Genomic DNA, 21,570 nt, shown 5'->3' on the forward strand with positions numbered 1-21,570 from the left:
AAGACAAAACCTGTAAGTCTTATTTAAACTTTAAATCAGTACAGCTTGTCTCTCTTCTTTTATGCTTATTGCAAAAATGCAGTATTTTAACCCAATCTGAATCTGAGGTAGCCCATTCCCCTGTCAAGAAGATAAGCCGTCTTTATTTAATATTTGATATTAATCAAATCACATACTCATCATCTAAAAATTTGGGATATACGTTTGTACTTTTGGTCACTGAAAACTACTCTTTGAAATAGCATCCACCTATTCAAGCAAGTTATAAAAGCTGGTTTAAATCTTAGAGTATTTGAAAGTTTCTCTCAAGAACAAAATTCTGTTCTTCTATATAATTGTTCCATACTGGAAAGAGCTTGCTATAACAGAAGGTATTCCTGAAAATCCAATTCTAATGGCCTCTGCAGCATTACTTGACAAAACAACATATAATCATAAAACCACTGACTTGTTCAAACTACTAACTCTGTATTTAAAATTTTAAGTGCATTTAACATTTATATTTAAAACAAAAAACAAACTCCTCTTATTATTTTATTCATGTCATAAATATGACATTCTCTATTACATTTAGTTTCCTTAAGCAATGAATATTGAAGAAAGCTGGTTGAGCGCTTGTATATCAGCCAAGATCTGGTCCTTGCACAGTGTACCAAGCCAAGCTAGCAAATAAATCACACAAAGTACTCTTAGAGCTGTTGTTGCTAAATTGATCTTCAGCACGAGCTAGAACTATGAACACCTGGCAGGCAGATCATCAGACCAAAAGCAAAGCAGACCAGCTATGCTAATAATACAACAGCAACCTTGGGATTTTTCTTCAGGAGACGAACAAGCCAGCAGTCAATTAGAATCAGAATTTAAAATTACACAAAATGCTGGTTGGTAAAACAACTGAAACCTGGAACACCCACCCCAGTTTTCAGATAAACAAAGCTTTCAACAATTTCAACTTACCATACATTGCTTTGAAATTAACAGAGAGGAGTTACCAGAAAACAATCAGATATATGCTAAAAATGTTAATACAAACTGAGTGGTAATACTTCCCTTATGAACATTCTTCCCTATTGAGTGATGATTTCCCAGCATTTACCAATGTGAGACAGATAAAGCAATCCTCCTCAGAGACCTAAGGCACAGGATTTTGAAAGCCTCACCATATTTTGTAACTGTATTTAATTCTGCTTAATTCTATTTTGCAAGCAGTTTTCTTTCTTCCAGAAAGAGTTTTAGAGCTCCTCTCTTTGCCTTTTTGATCCCCTTGTGCTTTCTAAAAGGCAAGACCAATGGCTCTAAAAATTAGGAAAAGCTTGTGAATAAACAGAGTTGACCTTAAGTCCCCAGAGAAAGAGGACTTTTATTTATTTCTAATGGTTGCACATAAAAGGTGTTTCATTACTTTCCAAACATCAATAAATTCAGGGAATTAGACATGTGAAAGTGTGTTACCATGTCTAACATCATAAGCAAGGAAAATTTGAAGTTCTCGCCATTCCCAAAAATGAAAGCTTTGTCACACGAGTATTCTCAGAAGGCTCTTCAGAGGGCAATATAGCCCAGTTCTAAAAGGTGATTCATTAGGGCTTAAAGAATTCAGCTTGCCTAGCTGAAGACTATGGAAAAATACTGAGAGTTCATTATGGAGCTATAAGGAAAAATCACTAGGTCAATACCATCATATACATTTTAAAACTTTTAGAAAAGCTGGAAAGCAAATGCACTCACACACTACAGTTGGTTCTTCTACAGAATCCTTACAAGTCAATAATAGAGAGGCGATACATTCAACAAAATTTTTCCTCATAATTGAAAAAAATGGAAATACAACTAGGTTGAAAGTATTTTCTCTTAAAATATCATAGAGTGGTTTGGGTTGGAAGGGGCCTTAAAGTTCATCTAGCTCAAACTCCCTGCCACAGGCTCGAAGACACTGCACTAGACCTGGTTGCTTAAAGCCCCATCCAACCTGGCCTTGAACACTCCCAGAGAGGGGGCAGCCACCTTTTCTCTGGGCAGCCTGTGCCAGGGCCTCATCACTCACAGGAAAGAATTTCTTACTAATATCTAATCTAAATCTACCCTCTTTCAGTTTAAAGCCATTCCCCATCTTGTCCTACCACTACATGACCTTCCAAAAATTCCCTCTCCAGCTTTCTTGCAGCCACTCTATGGAGCTCTAAGGTCTCCACTGAGCCTTCTGCTCCCCAGGATGAGCAGCCCCATCTCTCAGCCTGTCTTCACAGGAGAGGTGCTCCAGCATTCTGATCATCTTTGTGCCCTCCGCTGGGCCTGCTCCAACAGGTCCATGTCCTCCTTTTGTTAGGGACCCCAGAGCTGGGTGCAGCACTGTGGGTGGGGGCTCAGCAGGGCAGCGCAGAGGGGCAGAATCCCCTCCGTCCCTCCCTCCCCTGCTGCTCACTCTGCTTTGGAGGCAGCCCAGAACATGTTTGGCTTTCTAGGCTATGAGTGCACATTGTTGGGTCATGTCCAGCCTCTCATCCAGCAGCAGCCCCAAGTCCTTCTCCCCAGGGCTGCTCCCAATGTTACAGCGTTTGTTCTTTGCAGTTACAAAGGACACTACTGCACACAAACAATTCATGCTAAAAGTACCACGCTATAAGCCTACCACAATGTAAGCCCATCTCATCACTCTAAAGCCCAAATATTCCCCAGTATCAAATAATTTCAGCATTTAGTCTGCCACACAAAAACACTGTGCTATTCAGAACATGACTGAGCTATGTCTATCTACTAACACAGTAAATAAAACTGCCTGCTATTACGCCCTCCCAATCCTCACACTCTGTTGTCTAAATCTTTAAATCTGTCTTCAAGTTACTGAAGCAATCTTGCAAATGATGATGCTGCACACTGAAAAGCTCAAGAGACATACATGGCACTTGGCTTATTACATATTGCACATAGAGCCTCAATTAAAATATTTACTAGAAACAAAGTCAGAGTTGACTCTACAGATTTCTGACTGAAAATCCAAATTAAACCAACAGCCTGAACTTCAGTGCCCATCAAAACTACGTCCAAAATTTACCTAGAGTTGTTTTCTGAGCATTTTACTACCACGCATGTCTAGTTAGAAAGTGTAGAACTAAGGCAATGCTTTAATGTATGCTAAGTAAATTTCACAATTGAGCAGTTCCATAAAAAATAGAGATGTTTTCCATGCTTTTTTTTTTTGCCCCACAAAATTAAATTCCTGAGAAGCATACCAAAACAGTTCACTATTTAAAAATGCTTACCTTTACTGGTGAAATATGAGAATGGGAAACAAATCCATGGACATTCTCAATCTGTGACAGATTCTTCTCCGATACATGAACCAGCTCTGGACCTGTCACCTCATTGGCAATGTGTGGAGAGCTGTGCTCCTGTGGGGGTGTATCTTCATCCTGATATCGGTATTTCTGAAAAAAAAAAAATTATAGGAAAAGATCAGACCACCACAGAAATGAGAAAAAGACTATCTAGAAAACCTAAGTCAGACAGAAATAGTTGTTTTTCTGACCTTGCTGACTTCAAGGCAATAAAATCTATAAATAAAAATTATAATTAGCATTTTTAATTTAAAGATTGATCCTAGCCAAAAATGTCCCAGCCCTTTTAGTCCCACCTGGGATTACTATAAAGCTACCTAAACCCCAGGAGGAATTACTGTGTCCATAAGAAACATCCCAACATTTTCTAAGCACATTCACTTTCACTCACTACTACTATACTCTCAAGTACATAAATAGTTATTAACAGTTTATAGGGAAAGCATAGCTTATTATTAAAGCTACAGAAAAACTTTCTAAACACATACTCATTTTAATCTTGGGAAAAGTTATTCCTGTTATTGAAGTATATTTAGGATAGAAGATAATTCCTTACGGTTTCTTTTAAACAGAATTCCAAGATCTCCATACACAGCTTAAGTCAAAAGTAGACATTTTCCTGGTAATTCTTTTATATATCATAACCCAGTAGATAACTGCAAGTAGCCCACCTGTCTGTAAGTACAGGAACGCTACACCAAAGCAGTATCTGAGAAACAGTGCATAACTTCTAACCCTCTCAAAAGTTACATGCAACTTCTATTTCAGGTTACCACCCTTCATCACAAACACCTACAACATTACAAAGATATACAGGACAAATTACAAAGAAACTGCTTGAAATGATCTATGAGTTACCAGCTCCTCTAATGCTTGGCATATTCTTAACCCAACTGTAAAGCAGAAGCAATTCAAGTGTATTTTCTCAAAAAATACTAATTAACAGAGAAACACAAGAGCCACTTCTTCCAGCATAAGAAATAACTCTTAAGAAGAAAGCAAAAGCACTGTAACTTCTGTTACCACAAGAACCCAACTCCAAAAATTTTCAGACCTCCTCAGCTGGATGTACCAAAGGAGAGATAGTGAAGTCTGACAGTTAAGGAAAATTGCAATGGTTACTCAAAAAGCCCTAATTTTTCAATTTTTTACCAGAGAGGATTCATGAGATAATCAACTTAATAGCTCACTACTACCAGAAGATAAAAGTTCTTTTTCTTTCTTTTCCCTGCAGCAGTGAGATGCGAGATTGCTCAGCCTCAGACTACTGCCATTCATCTTTTTTCTGAGATTGACTTGTTTTTCACTTATCAAAACAGAACCCTGAAAGGAGTTGACATTAGCTCTCCAGAGCAGCCATATTAAACATTGCAAAGAGAGAAGAATTATAATTTAAACAAAGTGTTGGCCAAAAATACAAGGGTATGTTACCAGAGTATAAATTAGACCACACTGGCAATTAGAGAAAATAAACATTGAAGCTCCAAGAAGCAGAGAAAATGTCTTGCAGCATCAGAGAATGTAGGACTTCAGCAAGCTTAAAGCAGCCTGCTCCACTGATGAAGGCTGTACTTGTGATCCAAAATATCCCTAGCAGACCTTGATCTTTGATTTCTTTATGAAATACAGGAAAATTACATGAAAGTGGATTTTATTTACAGATCATCTCAGACAAGATCCTGTAGAAGCTAGATGTGGATCATTCCAGTTTTACTGTGGTGGCCAGGGCACACACAGCAACATTCACAAGAAGCCCTGAATGCACTAATTAGTCAAATAATCACAGGTCAATCAAAAGTCATTTCCTTTACAGAATAGTTAGTATATTTAGACAAAGCACAGAATTACCGCGCTTTTTTTTCCTGAAACCAGACATATGTATTAGAAACAAATACTTGAACATGACTGAATGCAAACAGGATCTAGATTTCAGCAATAGATGTATGTTTACATTATAGAGTGTATCAGTGCTTATAATATAATAGTGTATATGAACTTTTACTAGATCAGTATTTCATTATTTTGATTAAAAATGAAAAAAATGTTGCAGTAAATAATTCTCCCCTAAAAGGCAGTGACAGAGACTACAATCTTCTCCAAAAAATTCAAAAGTGAACTGCTATTTAGATTTTGATTTAGTATTTGAGATTAATGCTACTATTTGACATGAAGTTGTTTAAGAAGAGTGCTGTGGTGTGGTTGGCAAGGTGGTGTTAAGTCATAGGCTGGAGTGGGGATCTCAAAAGTCTTTTCCAACCTTGTTGATTCTGTGAAGTGCATGAAAACATAATATCCACACTACAACCTATTCTGAAAGACACCATAGCCCTTCACAGGAACTACTTTTGAGCAAAGTGCTTTAAGCAAAGCAAACTACTGTATTTTGTAACAGCATTCTCCATGGAAGTGCTTCTGCTGCTTTACTCCAGAGCACCACCCCTGAATACAGGGCTGAGGCAGCCCATCAAGTGAGCTGGTTGGTCACACACCACCGCTCACCACTGCCCCTTCCCTTCCTCTCCCAGGAGCTGCCAGCCCCTGGACAAGAACTCAGCTGTTCAGCCATGCCAAGTTAATTGTGCTGCTCATCCAAAGCCCAGTGCAAGTTCCCCTCCGTGGGGGTCTAAGACACGATTTCACAGCACAGCCCAGCTCGCTCTCTCTCTTCAGCCAGGGTCTGAAAAAGCAGAGTCCATTCACTTGCTCTTGGGTCAGGCTGTACAATTTCATCTCCCTACCCCTTGCTGGGAGCACACAGCTGACTGCAGACAGTGAGCAAGCTCAGCAAGCTTATCCAGCAGAATGTTTTTTCCCCTCTTCCAGCAGTAACAAATTTTCTGTCATTCCCTGAAGTGGCTCATGACAAGCTGAGGCACACAGTAAGGAGAAAAGTAGTTAAAGAGTTACAGCTAACTCACCTCCAGTGACTAGGAGCAGGTCATTATGCTGCTTACAAGTAAGAGAATGCACCCCCAAAACCAAATCCAGGCTCCAGGGAGAGCCTAATTTACAAGAGCCAGCTGAGCAAGGGACTCATCAAAGGAAAGAAAAAGGTGAGGCAAAGCAGCTCTGAACTGGCAGAAAGTCTCAGCTGCACACCTCCCAGCACACAATTACTCAGCGGCCAAGTAATTTACATCCTTTTTAAGGAGCTTTATAGACTGCTTTACAATTTATAACCTTAATTTTAGATCCAAAGCAACTAAGTGCTAAACATTTAACACATACTTCTGACAGAGACACTGCCCCAGAGTTTTTGTTGCATTATACAAGTGTGTCAAAATTAATTTCAAATATTTCTTCTTTGATGCAACATAGTTAACAGGATATCTTCAGGCTAAATTATACCCTCAATAAGTTTTGAAATGTCACTAAACTCTATGGTCACTGGTGTAAACTACTGAAAAATCCATTTGCTTCAATAAACCAGTGCTAGTTTTCATGAGATGAAACTCAGAAATGAACCCGATTCACCACAGTGAAATCATTTTTCAGGGCCACAACATCCTTGCTTCAACTCTCAGCCCTAGCAAAGCTAGACAGAAATAAGAACAAACAAATTATCTGCAACAATATGCAGGACAAACAAGGATATTCTGAACATTTTATAGCACCATTTATCAGAACAGAGAACACCTACTCACAGGAAAAGCACAGAAAAGTTTTAGGAAACCCACACTAAGTGATTCGCTTTAGTCTTCCTAAAGACTACAGTCTTCTCTGTATTTTTAAAAGACAGTATTTCTAATTCCCTTCCTTCTCCAGACCTTAGCCCTCCCCACCCACCAGCCATACAATTCCCAAGTTACTGCTCACTTCCAACAACAAAAGCAATAAATCCCAGGAAAGCACAGTCTGATTTACAGTCTGTCCCTGGGTAAAGTTTTCATTTTCACTGTACAGGTCCAACCATGGCTACAAAGAGTTTAAGAATAAAAGAAGACTTGAATAAGTAAATCTAATAATTTGAATTTGATAAATATACAGAAGCTTACAAGTCAGACCCTTTCTGAGGCAGTATGAACAGGCAGCATCATGAAACCAAGTAGTTTTAGATCATTTGCACACAATTCTCCAAGTTTAAATACTTGTTCTTTTTTAATAATTTCTCTATTTTACCCATTAAACTAAATCTGAAAGGAGCCTTCCAAAGATCATTCCAGCAATTGAAGTTATTGTGAAGCATTGTTTGACATGTAATACTTCCACTCCTGCAAAGAATTACCTGGGTGCAATGTCAAAAACAAATAGAGAAGACTGAATACCTACAGCTCTCACATCTCCCCAGCTTTCACAACTCTGCCACCATTCAGCAGAAAATGACTTCTGACAACTCTAATAACAAAAGCAACAATACAGAAAATCTTGCATACCTTGCTAAAACAAAACTAATCAAAAATTAATAATAAATTAAATATGCTAATGCATTTTGTACAAGTCTTTTCTGTAGTCTAGTTCTAAACTAGAAACTAGTGCTTAGAAAAATAATAGTGCCTTCCACACAAAGGAAAAAAGGAGACAAAAGTAAAGGTATGTTCCACTATTGAAGAACTGAAATCAACTTGAAAACTTATTTGTAAATAACGAGAAGACTATGAAAGCCAAATAAAATCTCTTTGCAAATAAACAGCAATTTATACGGATAAGTTAAAAGGCAGTGAAAAACCAAAGAAACTTAAGTAATATAAGAAAAGATGATAGTGTTCCTGTCTTTTTAGAACTTCTTCACTGATCATGGAACAGAACATTCAGTATTATTAACAACTTAGGCATATGATAAACTGAATGATCTGCAATATTGGAAGAAGGTTTCTGATCTTTGGGTTTGCATTTTCAAACATAAGTTCAGTATTTTGAGTAACTAGCTGCTTCATTCTCAAATAAAAGCACTAAGTTTTCTCTAATAACTAGAGCTATGACAAAGACATAAGGCATTTCACCCTTCTTGAACAGTTCCAGTTTGACATTGTAGCTCAAATATAAGTGCTTATAACATGGTTATTTAGGTCACAGTGTTCCATCATATGTCAAAATGCACAGCTAGTGTTAAACTTATTTATGTAATGCTTCATGTCATGGACATCCACAAACAATAAAACAGATGAAGATAAGCAGATAAATTTACAAAAACTCCAGAAATACTTGTAATAAAGTTCACCTGTCCCAGAAGGCCAAGGAAAAGAGAATAAAGAAGGAACGCTCAAATACTGAATGCTCTTTCCATGTGGCCAAAAAGAAAAATTGAAAACACTACTTGGTGTGATTACTTGTGTGAGATTAATTGTTTCATTGCGTGAAGGACTGGTACAGGTACCCCACATTATTATTTCACATTGTCATCTAAATATTTACTTAGTATTCAAAGTAGCTGTATCTTCTCAGAGGACAAGAGCATTTTATTTTTAGTACTATCCAGCCCTACAACTTTTATTCAAAAATTGACAAGTGCGTGGTGCAAACCTCCCCGCACTGGCAGCAGCCCCTGCTCAAAGAGGAATCCTGCCGTTCCCCCGGGATGCGGGGCAGGGGAGCGGCGCAATGCCGGCAGCAGGCGGGGAGCGCGGAGCTCCCACTCGGGACTATCCAGCCGCGTTCGCTCGCGGGTAACTCCAGGCTGTGCACAAACAGCCCAGGGCGCTCCAAGCCGCCCCTGGCGAGGGATCCCCGCTCGGGAGGCTCCGGCGGCCCTGGGGAGGCTCCGGCCGCCCGGCCCCGCAGCCCAAGGACGCCGTGAGGCGAACGCGGCACTGCAGCGCCCCCCGGCGGCCGCCCCGCGCAGGGGCCGCCGCCATGGCTCGGCCCCGCCGCCACATGCCCCCAGCGCCGCTGCGCGCTCGCTCGGTATTTTTAGTTTGCTCTTAAAGTGAACAGCAGCCCTGCTCCGCAGCTCAACGGGCAAAACCCAGCCCCAGAGTCTTTTCATGCCACTGCTTTCTTCCCAAGTTAACTGTTCAAACATGAGCGTATCGTATAAATAAAGAGTGTGCAGTTCCACAAAAACAGAAGAACAGAAACCTTAGGGGGTTATATCAAGTAGTTTCCAAATGGCATCAATAAATAGGTACTTATTTCCACTTGGAAAATGCTTGGGACATAGGAAGGAAAAGCAAACTCAGAACAAGGCAAAGTCTTCCTCCTGGAAATAAGGCATTCAACTTTAATTTTTACAATATTTATACTATCAAAAGAGCCATAAAAATTTAGATTCCTCCCTCCTAACATAGGTGACATTCATTCACCATGAAGATTTTGTGATACATATATGTGTATATACATGTATACATAAATACATCAAACATGCATATATGTGAGTATATATGTACACACACAACTGATCCCACTTTATAAAGTAAAATCTAGTTGAAATATTTTTGTTTAAAATAACAAACATGACTTGGAAACCCTAAATATATAAAGAAAGTTTTAGAGAGAAAGATTTCCTAATTTCTGCCTCAAAAGTAACTTCATAAACATATCCCTTTAATTTTCAAGTGGCTTTCCAGTACTTAACAGTCTCCCCATATCCTTGACATTGCATGTTAATTTTACTGAAAAGAAATTAAAAAAAACATTTTTGACACAACACTGAATACATGCTGTTTACCATTCTGATTATTACCAACTATATATGTTTTATTCCTCTGAAACCTAAACAGTTGATGTAGTCCTAAAATGACTAAATGCCCGAGGGCACTGTTAAACCCAAACCTGCCACTAACAATTGCTTCCATCAAAATGATGTCAGGAGGCATTTCCAGCCCTGTATCTCAGTGCAAGTCTCCTGTGTATTTAATTCTCTACAGCTGAAGAAAATGAAAGCCAAGTGCAATAAACTGATTACATGATGATTAATGCTGATTAATGAAGAATGACGACATTTTACATGCGGCATTCAGTAAATTCAAAATGTTGTTCAAAGGGAACTTTAAACAGTAGGCATAATAATTCATTACTTATGTCTCCATCACTAAGAGCTCAGATTATTGAGCAAGGCATGGAACAAAACACACACTTATTTAACCAGAAATTTAAGGTACAGTTACATTAAATAGAAAGGCAATCATTCATTAAATGCAGCTTACATTTCCGGGAAAGTCCTTTTATAGACCCACCTTACATCCAAACATTAAAGATATTGTGTTGTTGGTACATGCTACTTTACAGTGGCATAGCATCGGAGAAAAACAATCCAAGTTTTTTATGCTAGGAGACATTTTTTCAGACCCTGTGCACTTCAGTCGATCCGTGACTGAGATTCCAGAAAAATGCCTCTGTAAGCGCTGCTTGCTGCCTGTCTTTGACATTTAATCTAGGTCCATAGTGTTCAAAAATAAGCCTTTTTATAAATAGGTTGAATCCTTCAGGAAAAATATTGCTTCACGTTAGAAACCAGATCTTATAAAAAAAGCAAAGAAAAAATCCTGTGTCCATTTTTAAAATTTTTGAGTCAGCTTTAAATTTAATTACGTTAGCGCCAGCTTGAAGTGACAACTGTCTCACGGCCCAAAGTAATACTCAGATCCTCTCAGCCAGAAGCCCGGGTTAGATCCAAGGCAGCTCCACCTGCTGCAGTGCAAGGATTGCTATCTCCTCCATGAAAACAGAAGCAACTCCAGCAGAGCCACTGCTCGCTGTGCGCTGCCTGCTTAGGGGAGGGGCGAGATGTTGCAGCAAGGGACTCGTTACACGGCCCGATGGAGATCAACCCAACGCTTCCTGCAAGGTGCTTTCGCACTGCACCAATGAGCATGTGAAAGCCCATTTTTAAATCAGCTGGGTGTAATTATAAAACCAGGCGCGTTGTAAGCTTAACAGCAGGGAATTTGCTGATCTGCAATTTACACTAGCTTTTTCAAGGAAGTGTCAGCAGACCACAAAATGAATGGCTCTGGGATATTTAATCCTCATTTTCAAGCATTAAAAATTCAAGGTTATTTAACACATCAAAAAATTGGTGTTTAACTGCTGAGTAAAATTCCTGATGGTCTACCAAATGTAATAAAGAAACAGTGCAGAAATATATGAATATCCTCCAACTTCAACACAATAAAAATCACAAACTGCTGTATTTCCCCATTAGCACTATGAAATCATGAACAATCTGGACTATACATCGACTTGATTATGAAGAGCTCTTCATAAAGCATTTCAAACAACTGTACACGTGAACACTTAAGAGTTCAAGAAAAAAGCTTTCTTCCTTAGAACTGAAGTAAATACAGTCGTAGTCTCCTTAGAATTTGTTGTTCTTTGTTGTGTGCTAACAAATCTACGATGCAAAAATTTTTAATGGGTTGTTTGGGATTTGTTTATTAATCAAGCCCTGTAAGATTCAAACTTTATTTCCCTTTTTACACATCCAGGGGTCTCCGCAAGATTTCAATCTATGCATACATTTTAATAAATTGCATTACAGAAATTGATGAAATTGATCCAAAACATGCCCTCTGCCATTACGCTGTTCTTGTAGCATAAGCTAACTTGCCTTTGCAAAAAGCTTCAATAAAATAACATCAGCCATTATTTCTATTTCTTATTGCATTAAGCAGTATTGTAAAGAACTCTCTTTAGGACATAACTGCTCACTTAAGTTTACACCTGTAGCAGCCTTTTGTCATTTCCCTTTTACTTCTTTTGGTTTACCTGATAGGCACCCCTGAGGTAGCAAGTTTAGTGTAGTGTAAAATTGCATCCACACTTCCAGCTCAGAAACTAGTAACTTCATGAATTATACTGAGACAGTCTTCTTTATATAAATGTGCAGATTGATGAAACCAAAACTAAGGCAAGATGTCTGGAGAAAAAAATGTGTAACTCAGCCCACAGCAAACCTCAAAATAAACTTAATTTGCATGAGGACCTCGTTGTTGGTAGACTCTCCAAGGATTACTGATGACAGTATTTCCATATTAACAAGCATAGTTTTCTTTCCACCATGTGCTGTGACCTACAATTTTTCACCAAATAGCCTTAGACATGATTTCCCACAGTAGATCATCTTCTGCATGCAAGTGAAGCAATATGGGCAGGACCCAAGGAAAAAAATCTAACCCTGAATTTGTCACAAAAAATAAACAAAGACTGTAAAGAAACCAAAACTACACCTTCTTCGTCCAGCTAAGTTAGATTATGTTTTTCTTGCAAGAATATCCAAGTGTAACCCAAAGTACAGAGGAACCTAAAACCCCTTTATGTTCCTTCTGCTGGCTGGGGGTCCCAGTAAATGGACTCCTGATTGCAGAAACAGGGCAGAGCACAACTGAGCACATACTCAAACACCACATGTGGAACACTTGCAAGGGGAATGAACACAGGCACTGAGTGCTGTCTCTTGCCAAACGTAACAATGTTCCCATCCCACAAAACAACCTTTTCTATGCACTATGGATTGACAATCCATCTTACTTCCATACTTCTAATCACATTGCAATAACATAATTTCTCACTGAAATAACACACAGCCAAATGCATGGCAATTTCATGACAACAAATAAAGTCAAAGAGCCAAAAGCAGTTCTTGAATGTTGCAGAAATAGCTTTTTGTGATGCAGAAAATATAAGCTCTAATGTGCCGTGGGCATAGAAGAATCAATAAGAGGAAGATACAGTCTACACATCCACAAAGGATTCCATCAGTGAGATACAATAAGGAAGAGAAAGCTTAAGTAACTTCAGGCAATTACATCTACATTGTTGATGAAGACCACATAAAACATCTGAATCTTTCAGCCATATATTTGCAGCTGTAGATAAATAAGTTGGTTACACTACAAAATCATCTTAACCTTCATACAAATATGTAACTTTTTACACATCTGCCTGTCCACAAGCTTAAAAATTCAATGTTTAAATTTAAAAAATTAAATATATATTCTCACATATTTTGCTGACTAAATCCTGAGATTTAACTGCAATGGTTTCACTTGTACAAAACAATTATTTGTGCCCAATAGCTTTAAAAAAAGCTGTTAACATAAATCTTTCTGAAATATAAGCGCATAGTATGTTCTCATATAGAGAAACATGAAACAGAAGATTTCCAAGCCGACTTTTGAACTGAACAGAAACATATCCACACTTAATTATTGTTCTGACTCAAATTGAAGGTTGAATTAACATTTCAAAACACAAAAAATAATGTATCAACATAATGACTAAGCCATTAATTAGAAGAATATGGCCTTAACTACCTATCACTTCTCATTGCCAATTCATTAATCTGTATTTTGTATTATCACATAAAAGCTCCTACAGTCAGAGCTCACCATTTCCATGTTTCCTCAAAAGTGTTCTGAGTGAAAATAACTGGTTTCATCCTTAAAAAACACTACCTAAATTGAATTGTCTTTATTTCAAGTTTTGTTTGAATGTTTACTTGGCAATAACCGATCTTTATGTATGGCTCCCACATGCATAAAAAAAATACCCACATCATTAAGATCTTCAATTAGTGAGCAAGACTAATTTTCTTGTCTTAATATAAGAAAGCTCCCTGAGCACTAAGAATATTGGGTAGAGAGAAACAAGAGCTATATAGTATGAAAAAAACACAATATGAGTCTCATAGAAACTTAATGCTTCAGTTCAGCACTGGCTAACTATTCTTGATGGAACACAAGTAGTACATATTTCACTGATCCTGTGTTCCACCTATATCCTCAACACAGCACAGGTTAGAGAATAGTAATCTCATAAGCAACAAGACCTGGAGCTTTTAATGAAATGAGTAGTGAAGGTCCAACCTGAAAAATGTGCCAAGTGTTCAGACTGCCAAACCAAAGGGGAAAAGGCTTCATAATTCTTCAGCAGAGCATGTCCCTTAAGTACCACTGCAGGCACCTGTCAAGCTGGTGGGACTTAAGCTTAGGTGCCCCTTCCACAGAAGCCTGAGCTGGTACACTTCTGGGAAGTGTAATACAGTCCAATTATTTTTAAAATGCACTTTTTATCATTGGAATTACTTAAATCTAATAAACTTATTTTATCCTGTTTTCTGCATAATCATAGTCTGTAAGGTCTTCAAAGAGTACAGAGAATTCCAAAATGATAAAGAGCTCTGCAAAACAGCTTGGATGCTGGTTTAAGATTACCCTATACTAGCACAGAGCTCTCATGTAACATCTGTAGTGATTTCTTACTCAAGGAGTAGTAATTTTATAAGCCATTTCAATAAGGCAAATGAAATTTGAACACTAGTTTGAGAACAACTGATGTCGGTGCAAACTGCATCCATCAGCACCCAGGAAGCTCTTTGGCTCTGCAGTTCTTGCTCCCTGAAGTATCAGATGACCATCCAAGCCAATTTTGAGAGAGTAGTCAAAAAATGTACTGCTTGTTCCTGCATGCTCCTAAACTGCCAAAAAATCATTTGCCCCATTCTTTCAGGCAAAGAGGTTCATAAACTAAAAAGACTGTAAGCTGAAATTCCCCATCTAAAGGGCATCTTTAACAGGTGTCCATTGTTCAGAAACATGTTTTTGAGAGCTTGCAGGTAAATATGTTTGCAGGAGTCAAACCAGCAGCCACTACTACACATCCAGTTCAGAATGATGATGTGTATATGTCCTTTTCAAGAAGCTTAATGCTCTCATATAAAAATTTGCAGAATACACCTCTCTGTGTATTAAGTTTCCAAAACCCTAAAGACTACCACAGCCTTATTAACTTCAGAAGGAATGTGAAATGTTACTTTGGAAAGAGAAAGCTGATTAATAGTTGCCTTTTTTGTTTTCAAACTTGCCCTGCAATGGCATTTAAGCCTAGAATAGGTCCTATGAATAGAAACATTTCAGTGGGTGTTTGTGCTTTTTCTCCCAGTTTATTCCAAGTCTTAAATTGTTACATATAAGACAGATCTGGGACATCATTCCAATAAGGTCCTTCATATACCTTGATGAGTCAAGCCAAAAAACAGACAAGACCGTCTCCCTTCCCAACCGAGTGACCATCACTATGGGCATTTGTATAAGCTTGCTTTAGGAATTTTTCACTCCAAAACAGAGGAGGAAAATATAATGCCATATTGGAGAAAGAACAGAGAGGTGTCTACATTATCATGTCCTCTATATGCAAAAATAATCAGACTTCAAAATATGTGGTGACAGACTGAAGAGCATTCAGAAGCAAAACTTCACAAAAAACAGACTTTCCTGACAATTACCACTGAATAGAGGTCCTACATATTCCAAGTGTGATTTCAAAGATATTTAGTCATATCATTCATCTGTCAGTTCCTGCCTCTTAGTAATTCTAACACTACAATTTAACTTCAGCCAAACTGACTGAAGGAATAGATGTCTCTGAGGATATCAATTATGTACAAGTTTTTCAGAAGTAGGTAGCAAGCATAGAATAAAAACCAAAAAATCCCCACCACAGGAAGGGGAAACAAGTGAGAGGGGAACCAATTAAGCAACAACAAGCATAATTTATGTAATGAGAAAAGAATTAAGAATATCAAAGGGGAGAAAGTCAAGCAAAATGCTATACAGAAGCTTATATTAAAACAGAAGCATACCTTGACAGAAAGTTACAGGTAGTCCTGTTTTCTAAGGCAGGCATGAAGCTATTGCATATTTTGGAATTAAAAATGCTGAGTGAAACATCTTCCTTTTCTTCTGATGTCTTTAAAGTATTTTAGCACTACTGGAGCATGCTTTGCATCTTTAGTTTTCACACACGCAGTTCCTTAGAATGAGAGGGGTCACAGAATTGGCTAGTATGACTACTATGAAAGCCAGAAGTCAACGTTCTTTTTTCCTAGCTGGAAACCACCACAGGCAGGAGAACATCTTCAATACAGACTAGGAAATGACTGAAGAGAAATTGTTCCTTTTGCAATACTTGAAGTTTGATCCAATGAAGACATTGTACATGGAGCAGATAGGTGTCTATCTGACCTTCTGTTAAATTCACTGCAGGCAATTATTTCATTACATTAGCAACATCTCAATGAGGAAAAAAAAAAAAATTACTGTATTTTGAAAATATTGTAGTGTGATTAGAATAGAACTCAACCAGAAAATTCCTAAAATCGGAATGTACTGCATTGCTTCAAACATATTTAACATGTGCAGAAACAGTCCATGGTAGGTTGAGCCTGGATGAAAGGTAAGCATCTAACTAGCCACTCACTCCCTCCCTCCCAGGGGAATGAGGGAGAGAATGAAAAAGGTAAAAATCAAGAGGAGAAACCTCACAGGTCAAGATAAATAAGTGAAAGGGGAAATAATTAAGAAAAAAACCAAAACCCAACCAACCACACATACAAGTACTGCAAGCCAAATCACTAACCACCAGCAGATCAATGGCCAAACTCAGCAACATCCACTTCCTCCTAAATTATTGCTGAGCAAGATATTAAAATATATGGAGCATCTTTTCAGTCAGTTTGGGTCACAGGCTCCAGCTGTATCCCCTCACAACCTCTTGCCCGCCCCCAGCCTATTTGCCAGGGCAGCAGAATGAGAAACTGAGAGGCCCTGACACGGTGTGAGCACTACTCAGCAATAGCTAAAACACTGGCATGTTCATCAACAGTTTGTCACAATCCAAAACACAGCACCATATGGGCTGCTGGGAGGAAATTAACTCCATCCCAGCCAAACCTGCTACCAGTCTGACCTGAAAAGTCCTTTAGTATGAAAACCTATGAGATCTTTGCATTCAAAAAACACTACTGAAATAATTCAGAGTAAAAGTATGTGGTTAATCTAAATCTGCCTTCAATGTGTTGGTTGCATCTGTCCATAGAGGAGAAAAAAAAGTATTGATATATAGCCCTAAATGGTTCCATGGAACTCTCAAAAAGATTTCTAGTGAATGATAGACACTGAATCACAAAGATAAAACTGCTAAACTGTAAAAGTCCTTCTGAAAGACCCAAAAGCTTTGCAGCCTTGTCTCATCCCTTCCTCACACCTTCAATGAAGCTTTCACCCACTCTGTATTTGATGTGGATGGACTCTAATCTCAAGTGGTAATTGCAAGGTTATATTCTCAAGGCTATACTCAGTGGGAAATATTAAATCCAGCAGAGTGTGATTAGCTGGAACTGCTCTCCATAGTGTCAAGACCAGGCTGGAGCAAGGATGTGATTTCACTCTGGATTGTTCCCTGTAGGGCCCAGGCTGACTAGGCTAAGCATAGCCTCCAAAACATGGTTTTCCTTCTGCACCTACTGGGCTTTAACAGCAGGCTAGCTTGATTAAGACTGTCGTGCAGAACTCTTGGAGGGGGAGTGTGATGAGAGGAAAGAGGGACAACACCTTTGAGGTTTATTCCAGTATGGATAACATATAAAGATCCTTCAGTTATTGCAGAACTGCTCAGAATCTGATTCATCCCATCCTATCTTTTTGAACAAGCCCCTTCAGGAGTAGCAGTTTGCAGTAGTGGAATACTTCCTAAATGGTCCGTGCAAAGTAGCCGCAAAAAGTAGATCAGCTGCTGAATAATTCACAAAGAATTAATAAAGCATCTGTGCCTCCCCTGAAAAAAAATAAGGGCAGACTGGTAAAAAACAAGTGAAAATGAGTGAGAGAAAATATATTAATAATACATGTCTTCTATCTATTTTACCTCAAACTACTCCAGATTCATCTCAATTGCTGTTCATGCTTCTTAACACCACATCAAGAAGAGACTGCAATTTGACATATTTGGTGCTACATCAAAGCAGCAGAGCAGAAAAGAGATGAGGCTAACAACCTCTCACAGCCAGGAGATGAAGTGCTTGCACAATACGAGTAACAGTGGGGGATTTTCCCCCCCTGCAGACAGTGAGAAAGTTGTTCCCAGAGACAAATGCAACTCAGTCCTTCAGTCCTGCTGTTTTAAAAACAGTGAAAACTGATCACATTTCAATTATAAAATAATCTGCTGAGATCAGGATGGAATCAACAACAGTGCTGTTCTGTGGATGCTCAAATAATTGCCATACATTTCTGAATACACAGAGGACTGTCATCAGGTTCTATAACAATTGTTTTCAAAAAGACTTTCATACAGCAAAGTTGATAAAATGCTTAATGCGGAAATGCCAATACTTTATTTCTTATAACATTCTAATGAATCTATAACATCTAATGTCATCTCTAGCCAATCCAGGTGCTAAGGGTGCCAGTGATTTACACTTTGTTATTAACTGAGAACAGGTAAGGAAGGCTATTATTGCCTGCAGGCCATTGACTCTGCTGCCACTTCTGGGAAACTAAAAGGTAAAGGGAAGAGCTGAGAGGAAGCCATAAGCAGTTTAGGGTAGCAGTGACACTGCTAGTAAGTTTGTATCACTTCTCTGCAGTTCTTAAAAAGTATTTTTCAAGGATTAATTCTCCTATGTAGTGCTCACTAATATCATCACCAGTGCAGTAACAGTTTCAGAACTTGCAAATAAGGACTGAATACCTTAATTAACAAACTGAAAAATAGAGTTGGGGGGATGAAGGTTATAACTTGAAAAACTGAAACCACAAATTACAACTGAGTCACCATGACAGAACAGCTTAAGCAAGAAGTGTGGGGACTGTTACTTGATCTGAATTTGAGCTCCACAAAGGAATCTCAAATCACATTTTCTTACAGCAGGTTCAATTATCTAAATGCTCATTAACATAAAATGCTTATTCTTACAGTGAAAATTAATGTCAAATTAAGAGCCAAACTTTGCTAAGAATTCAAGCAATGATGCATTAAATACTATATGACGACCAAGTGCCATTTCCCTCACCACAAGCAAACTTTCAAAATATGGATCCTGGACTCAATGCTACTTATCGACCCCAAAGCTTCTGCAAATTATTAATACAGGTTTCTAAATCACAGCATTTCAGCAGGAATCTAGGGCAACAGTCCTGGCAGACACCAGTCCTTAAAAAACACCAGCAGCTGTTGGCAAACTAATTGCACAACTGTTCAAAACAGGATATTTCTTCTTAGTATGTTTTAGCAAGATGCTACAGAAAATAACACCCTACTTCAGCTATGAAATTACTTCAGTTAGGACCCAAATACCTGAGTGAATGTGACAGCATGCTATAGCTAATGTAGGTCATTCTCCACTTCTTCCTCTCCTCTGTTACCTTTTAAACACCTAGAAAATAGAATGCCAACTAAAATTGTAGAGGGGTTTTAAACCACCAAGTGGAACAAAACTACTAGCTGAGGAAAAAAAGAGAACACCAGAAAGCATTACTTTTCTGTATAATTTTGAGAGAGTCATAAATCTTGCCTATTGGAAACATTTCTGATCATCTCATCTGATAAAAGTCACAAAAAAAAAATTACAGAGAATAACATCAAGGATAAAGATACTCAGTGGCTTCTATTTGAGAAGCTTAACCGACAAAGCTCTTCATCTTATAAAAAGCAAGCAGCTGAGCTGGGAATATGACATTCAATCTTTACAAGATGAATGGCATAGAAAAGGCATATAAAAGGCAACTACTAACTATTTAAGACAACACAGGCATTAGCAGACAATTAAATTGCCCACCAGATGTTTGAAAGCAATGAAAAGAAAGTACGGCAGAACTCATTGCCAAAAATATAAAATAAAAAAAAAAAAAACAGAGCAAATCAACAAACCAGGGTCTAATAAAAATGTGTAATCACTATTTGAGGAGTGGGATAGCAACTGAGATGGGCACTTGTCCTTCATTTACAATCATCAATAGAATCACTAGGGCTGCAAAAGACCTCAAAGTTCATCAGGGCCAGGCTCTACCATGTTCACCACTAAACCATAACCCCAAGTGCAACATGCACGTGTCTTTTAAACACTTAGAGGGATGGGCATTGCACCACTTCCCCAGGCTCTCTATTCCAATGCCCAACTGTCCCTTCAGTGAAGAATTTCTCCCTAATGTCTAACCTAAGCCTCATCTTAAGATGAGTTACTAGTCAGAGTGGGAAAGGATCAACAAAGCTTACCCACAAGTCCAAGTCCATTTTCAAGGAGTACCTATACTCTGAAGAATTCAATTTGCATCACCTACTACCAGAGCATCAGTGATTCAGATCAACCCAAGGCTTCCCCTGGGCACATTAACTAGCCTTTCTTTAACTAATTAAAGAAAGGTTGATACAGCAACAGACAGAAAGGGAAAAGGCAAAGGGAATGAAAACTACAAAAAGCTTAATGCACTTGTGCACTGCAGTGCTGGGCACCATCCAACAAAGTCATACAATGCAGGCAAGAAAGTTTCCACATTCCTTGTATGTTTATTTGATGCTGTAAGGAAAGTAATCAGAGAGTTGAAGTCACTTTCATAGCACTTGGATTGCTGAGGATACACAAGTTTAAATTAAGAAAGGAAGAGATAGAACCAATACTTGCCAGAGTTCTCAAAAGCCCTTTAAGACATCAGAAAAAAAGCAGAGACCACCAAAAGAAAAATGGTTTAGTGTTAGCCATTCTCATATTACAGAAAATCATTAACTAGGCTAATGAAAGCCGGGATAATCCAATTTTCATGAAAATTACCACATGCATATATTTGCATGAGGGATGTGGATTAATATCAATTATATAAAGGAATTTCCAAAATAATACAGGAATATAGAAAAAATACATAATACCAAAAAGATTTTACAGCTTCATGCTTAGCAAGTCAACAAATTAACATCAGCTCTGTAACCTGTAGTTAACCCTTCATTCCTTTCTACCGTTCAAAAAAACGTCCTCACCTAGTTCAAATGTCAGGGGGGCAAGGAAGCTTTGCAGGCTCTGGGAAGCAGATCCTGCATTGGCCCTGTTTGTTCACCTGAGCAAAGCACACTGAACACAGCAGAGGGCAGCAGTTCTCCACTGCCACATTTCCCTGCTGGCAACAGCAACCTTTAGAGCTAAGAATGCAAACCATTAAAGATGAGAGTATATTCCTGCTTCCAAAGTCCTCCTTTTACAGAAGCACATTTCACTCTCTACAAAGACAGAAAAAAAGTCATGCTGACATGCAAGCATCAGATCTGAACTAAAAACAAAACCAGAGAAGAAACAAGTTGACTCTACCAGAAAGGTTTCATTTCCTTTATTGCAGTCACAATCTGGTGCCCAAGTTGTTTCGATGTGCTGTTTATAAATTGCAGAACACTTGTGAGCCAATGTACAGAACCTAAATTTTATTTGAGTCCCTGAATGAACAGATGAAGAAACATTTTAATTAGTGGTAGAAAAAGTAAAGGTTTTCAGATTGCCAGTTAGCAGTCACTGAGTTGAAAAAAATCCTACTTTGAA

At 38.4% G+C, this 21,570-nt stretch overlaps 1 protein-coding gene across 15 annotated transcripts in view; it reads right to left on the bottom strand.

Moving 5' to 3' along the window:
• Positions 1-21,570, bottom strand: part of DLG1 (discs large MAGUK scaffold protein 1) — a 142,136-nt gene that overhangs the window by 86,668 nt on the left and 33,898 nt on the right. For 13 of the 15 annotated variants that reach the window (XM_041718157.2, XM_041718155.2, XM_041718153.2 and 10 more), the window contains one exon: positions 3,261-3,425. In XM_041718157.2, the coding sequence (XP_041574091.1) occupies positions 3,261-3,425 (165 nt within the window). Of the gene's footprint in view, positions 1-3,260; positions 3,426-10,447; positions 11,008-21,570 lie in introns of those variants that run through there. The other 2 variants (XM_030280147.4, XM_072933280.1) reach the window with 2 other exon arrangements.

Source organism: Taeniopygia guttata, chromosome 9 (genome assembly GCF_048771995.1).
Source record: "Taeniopygia guttata chromosome 9, bTaeGut7.mat, whole genome shotgun sequence".
Taxonomy (NCBI): domain Eukaryota; kingdom Metazoa; phylum Chordata; class Aves; order Passeriformes; family Estrildidae; genus Taeniopygia; species Taeniopygia guttata.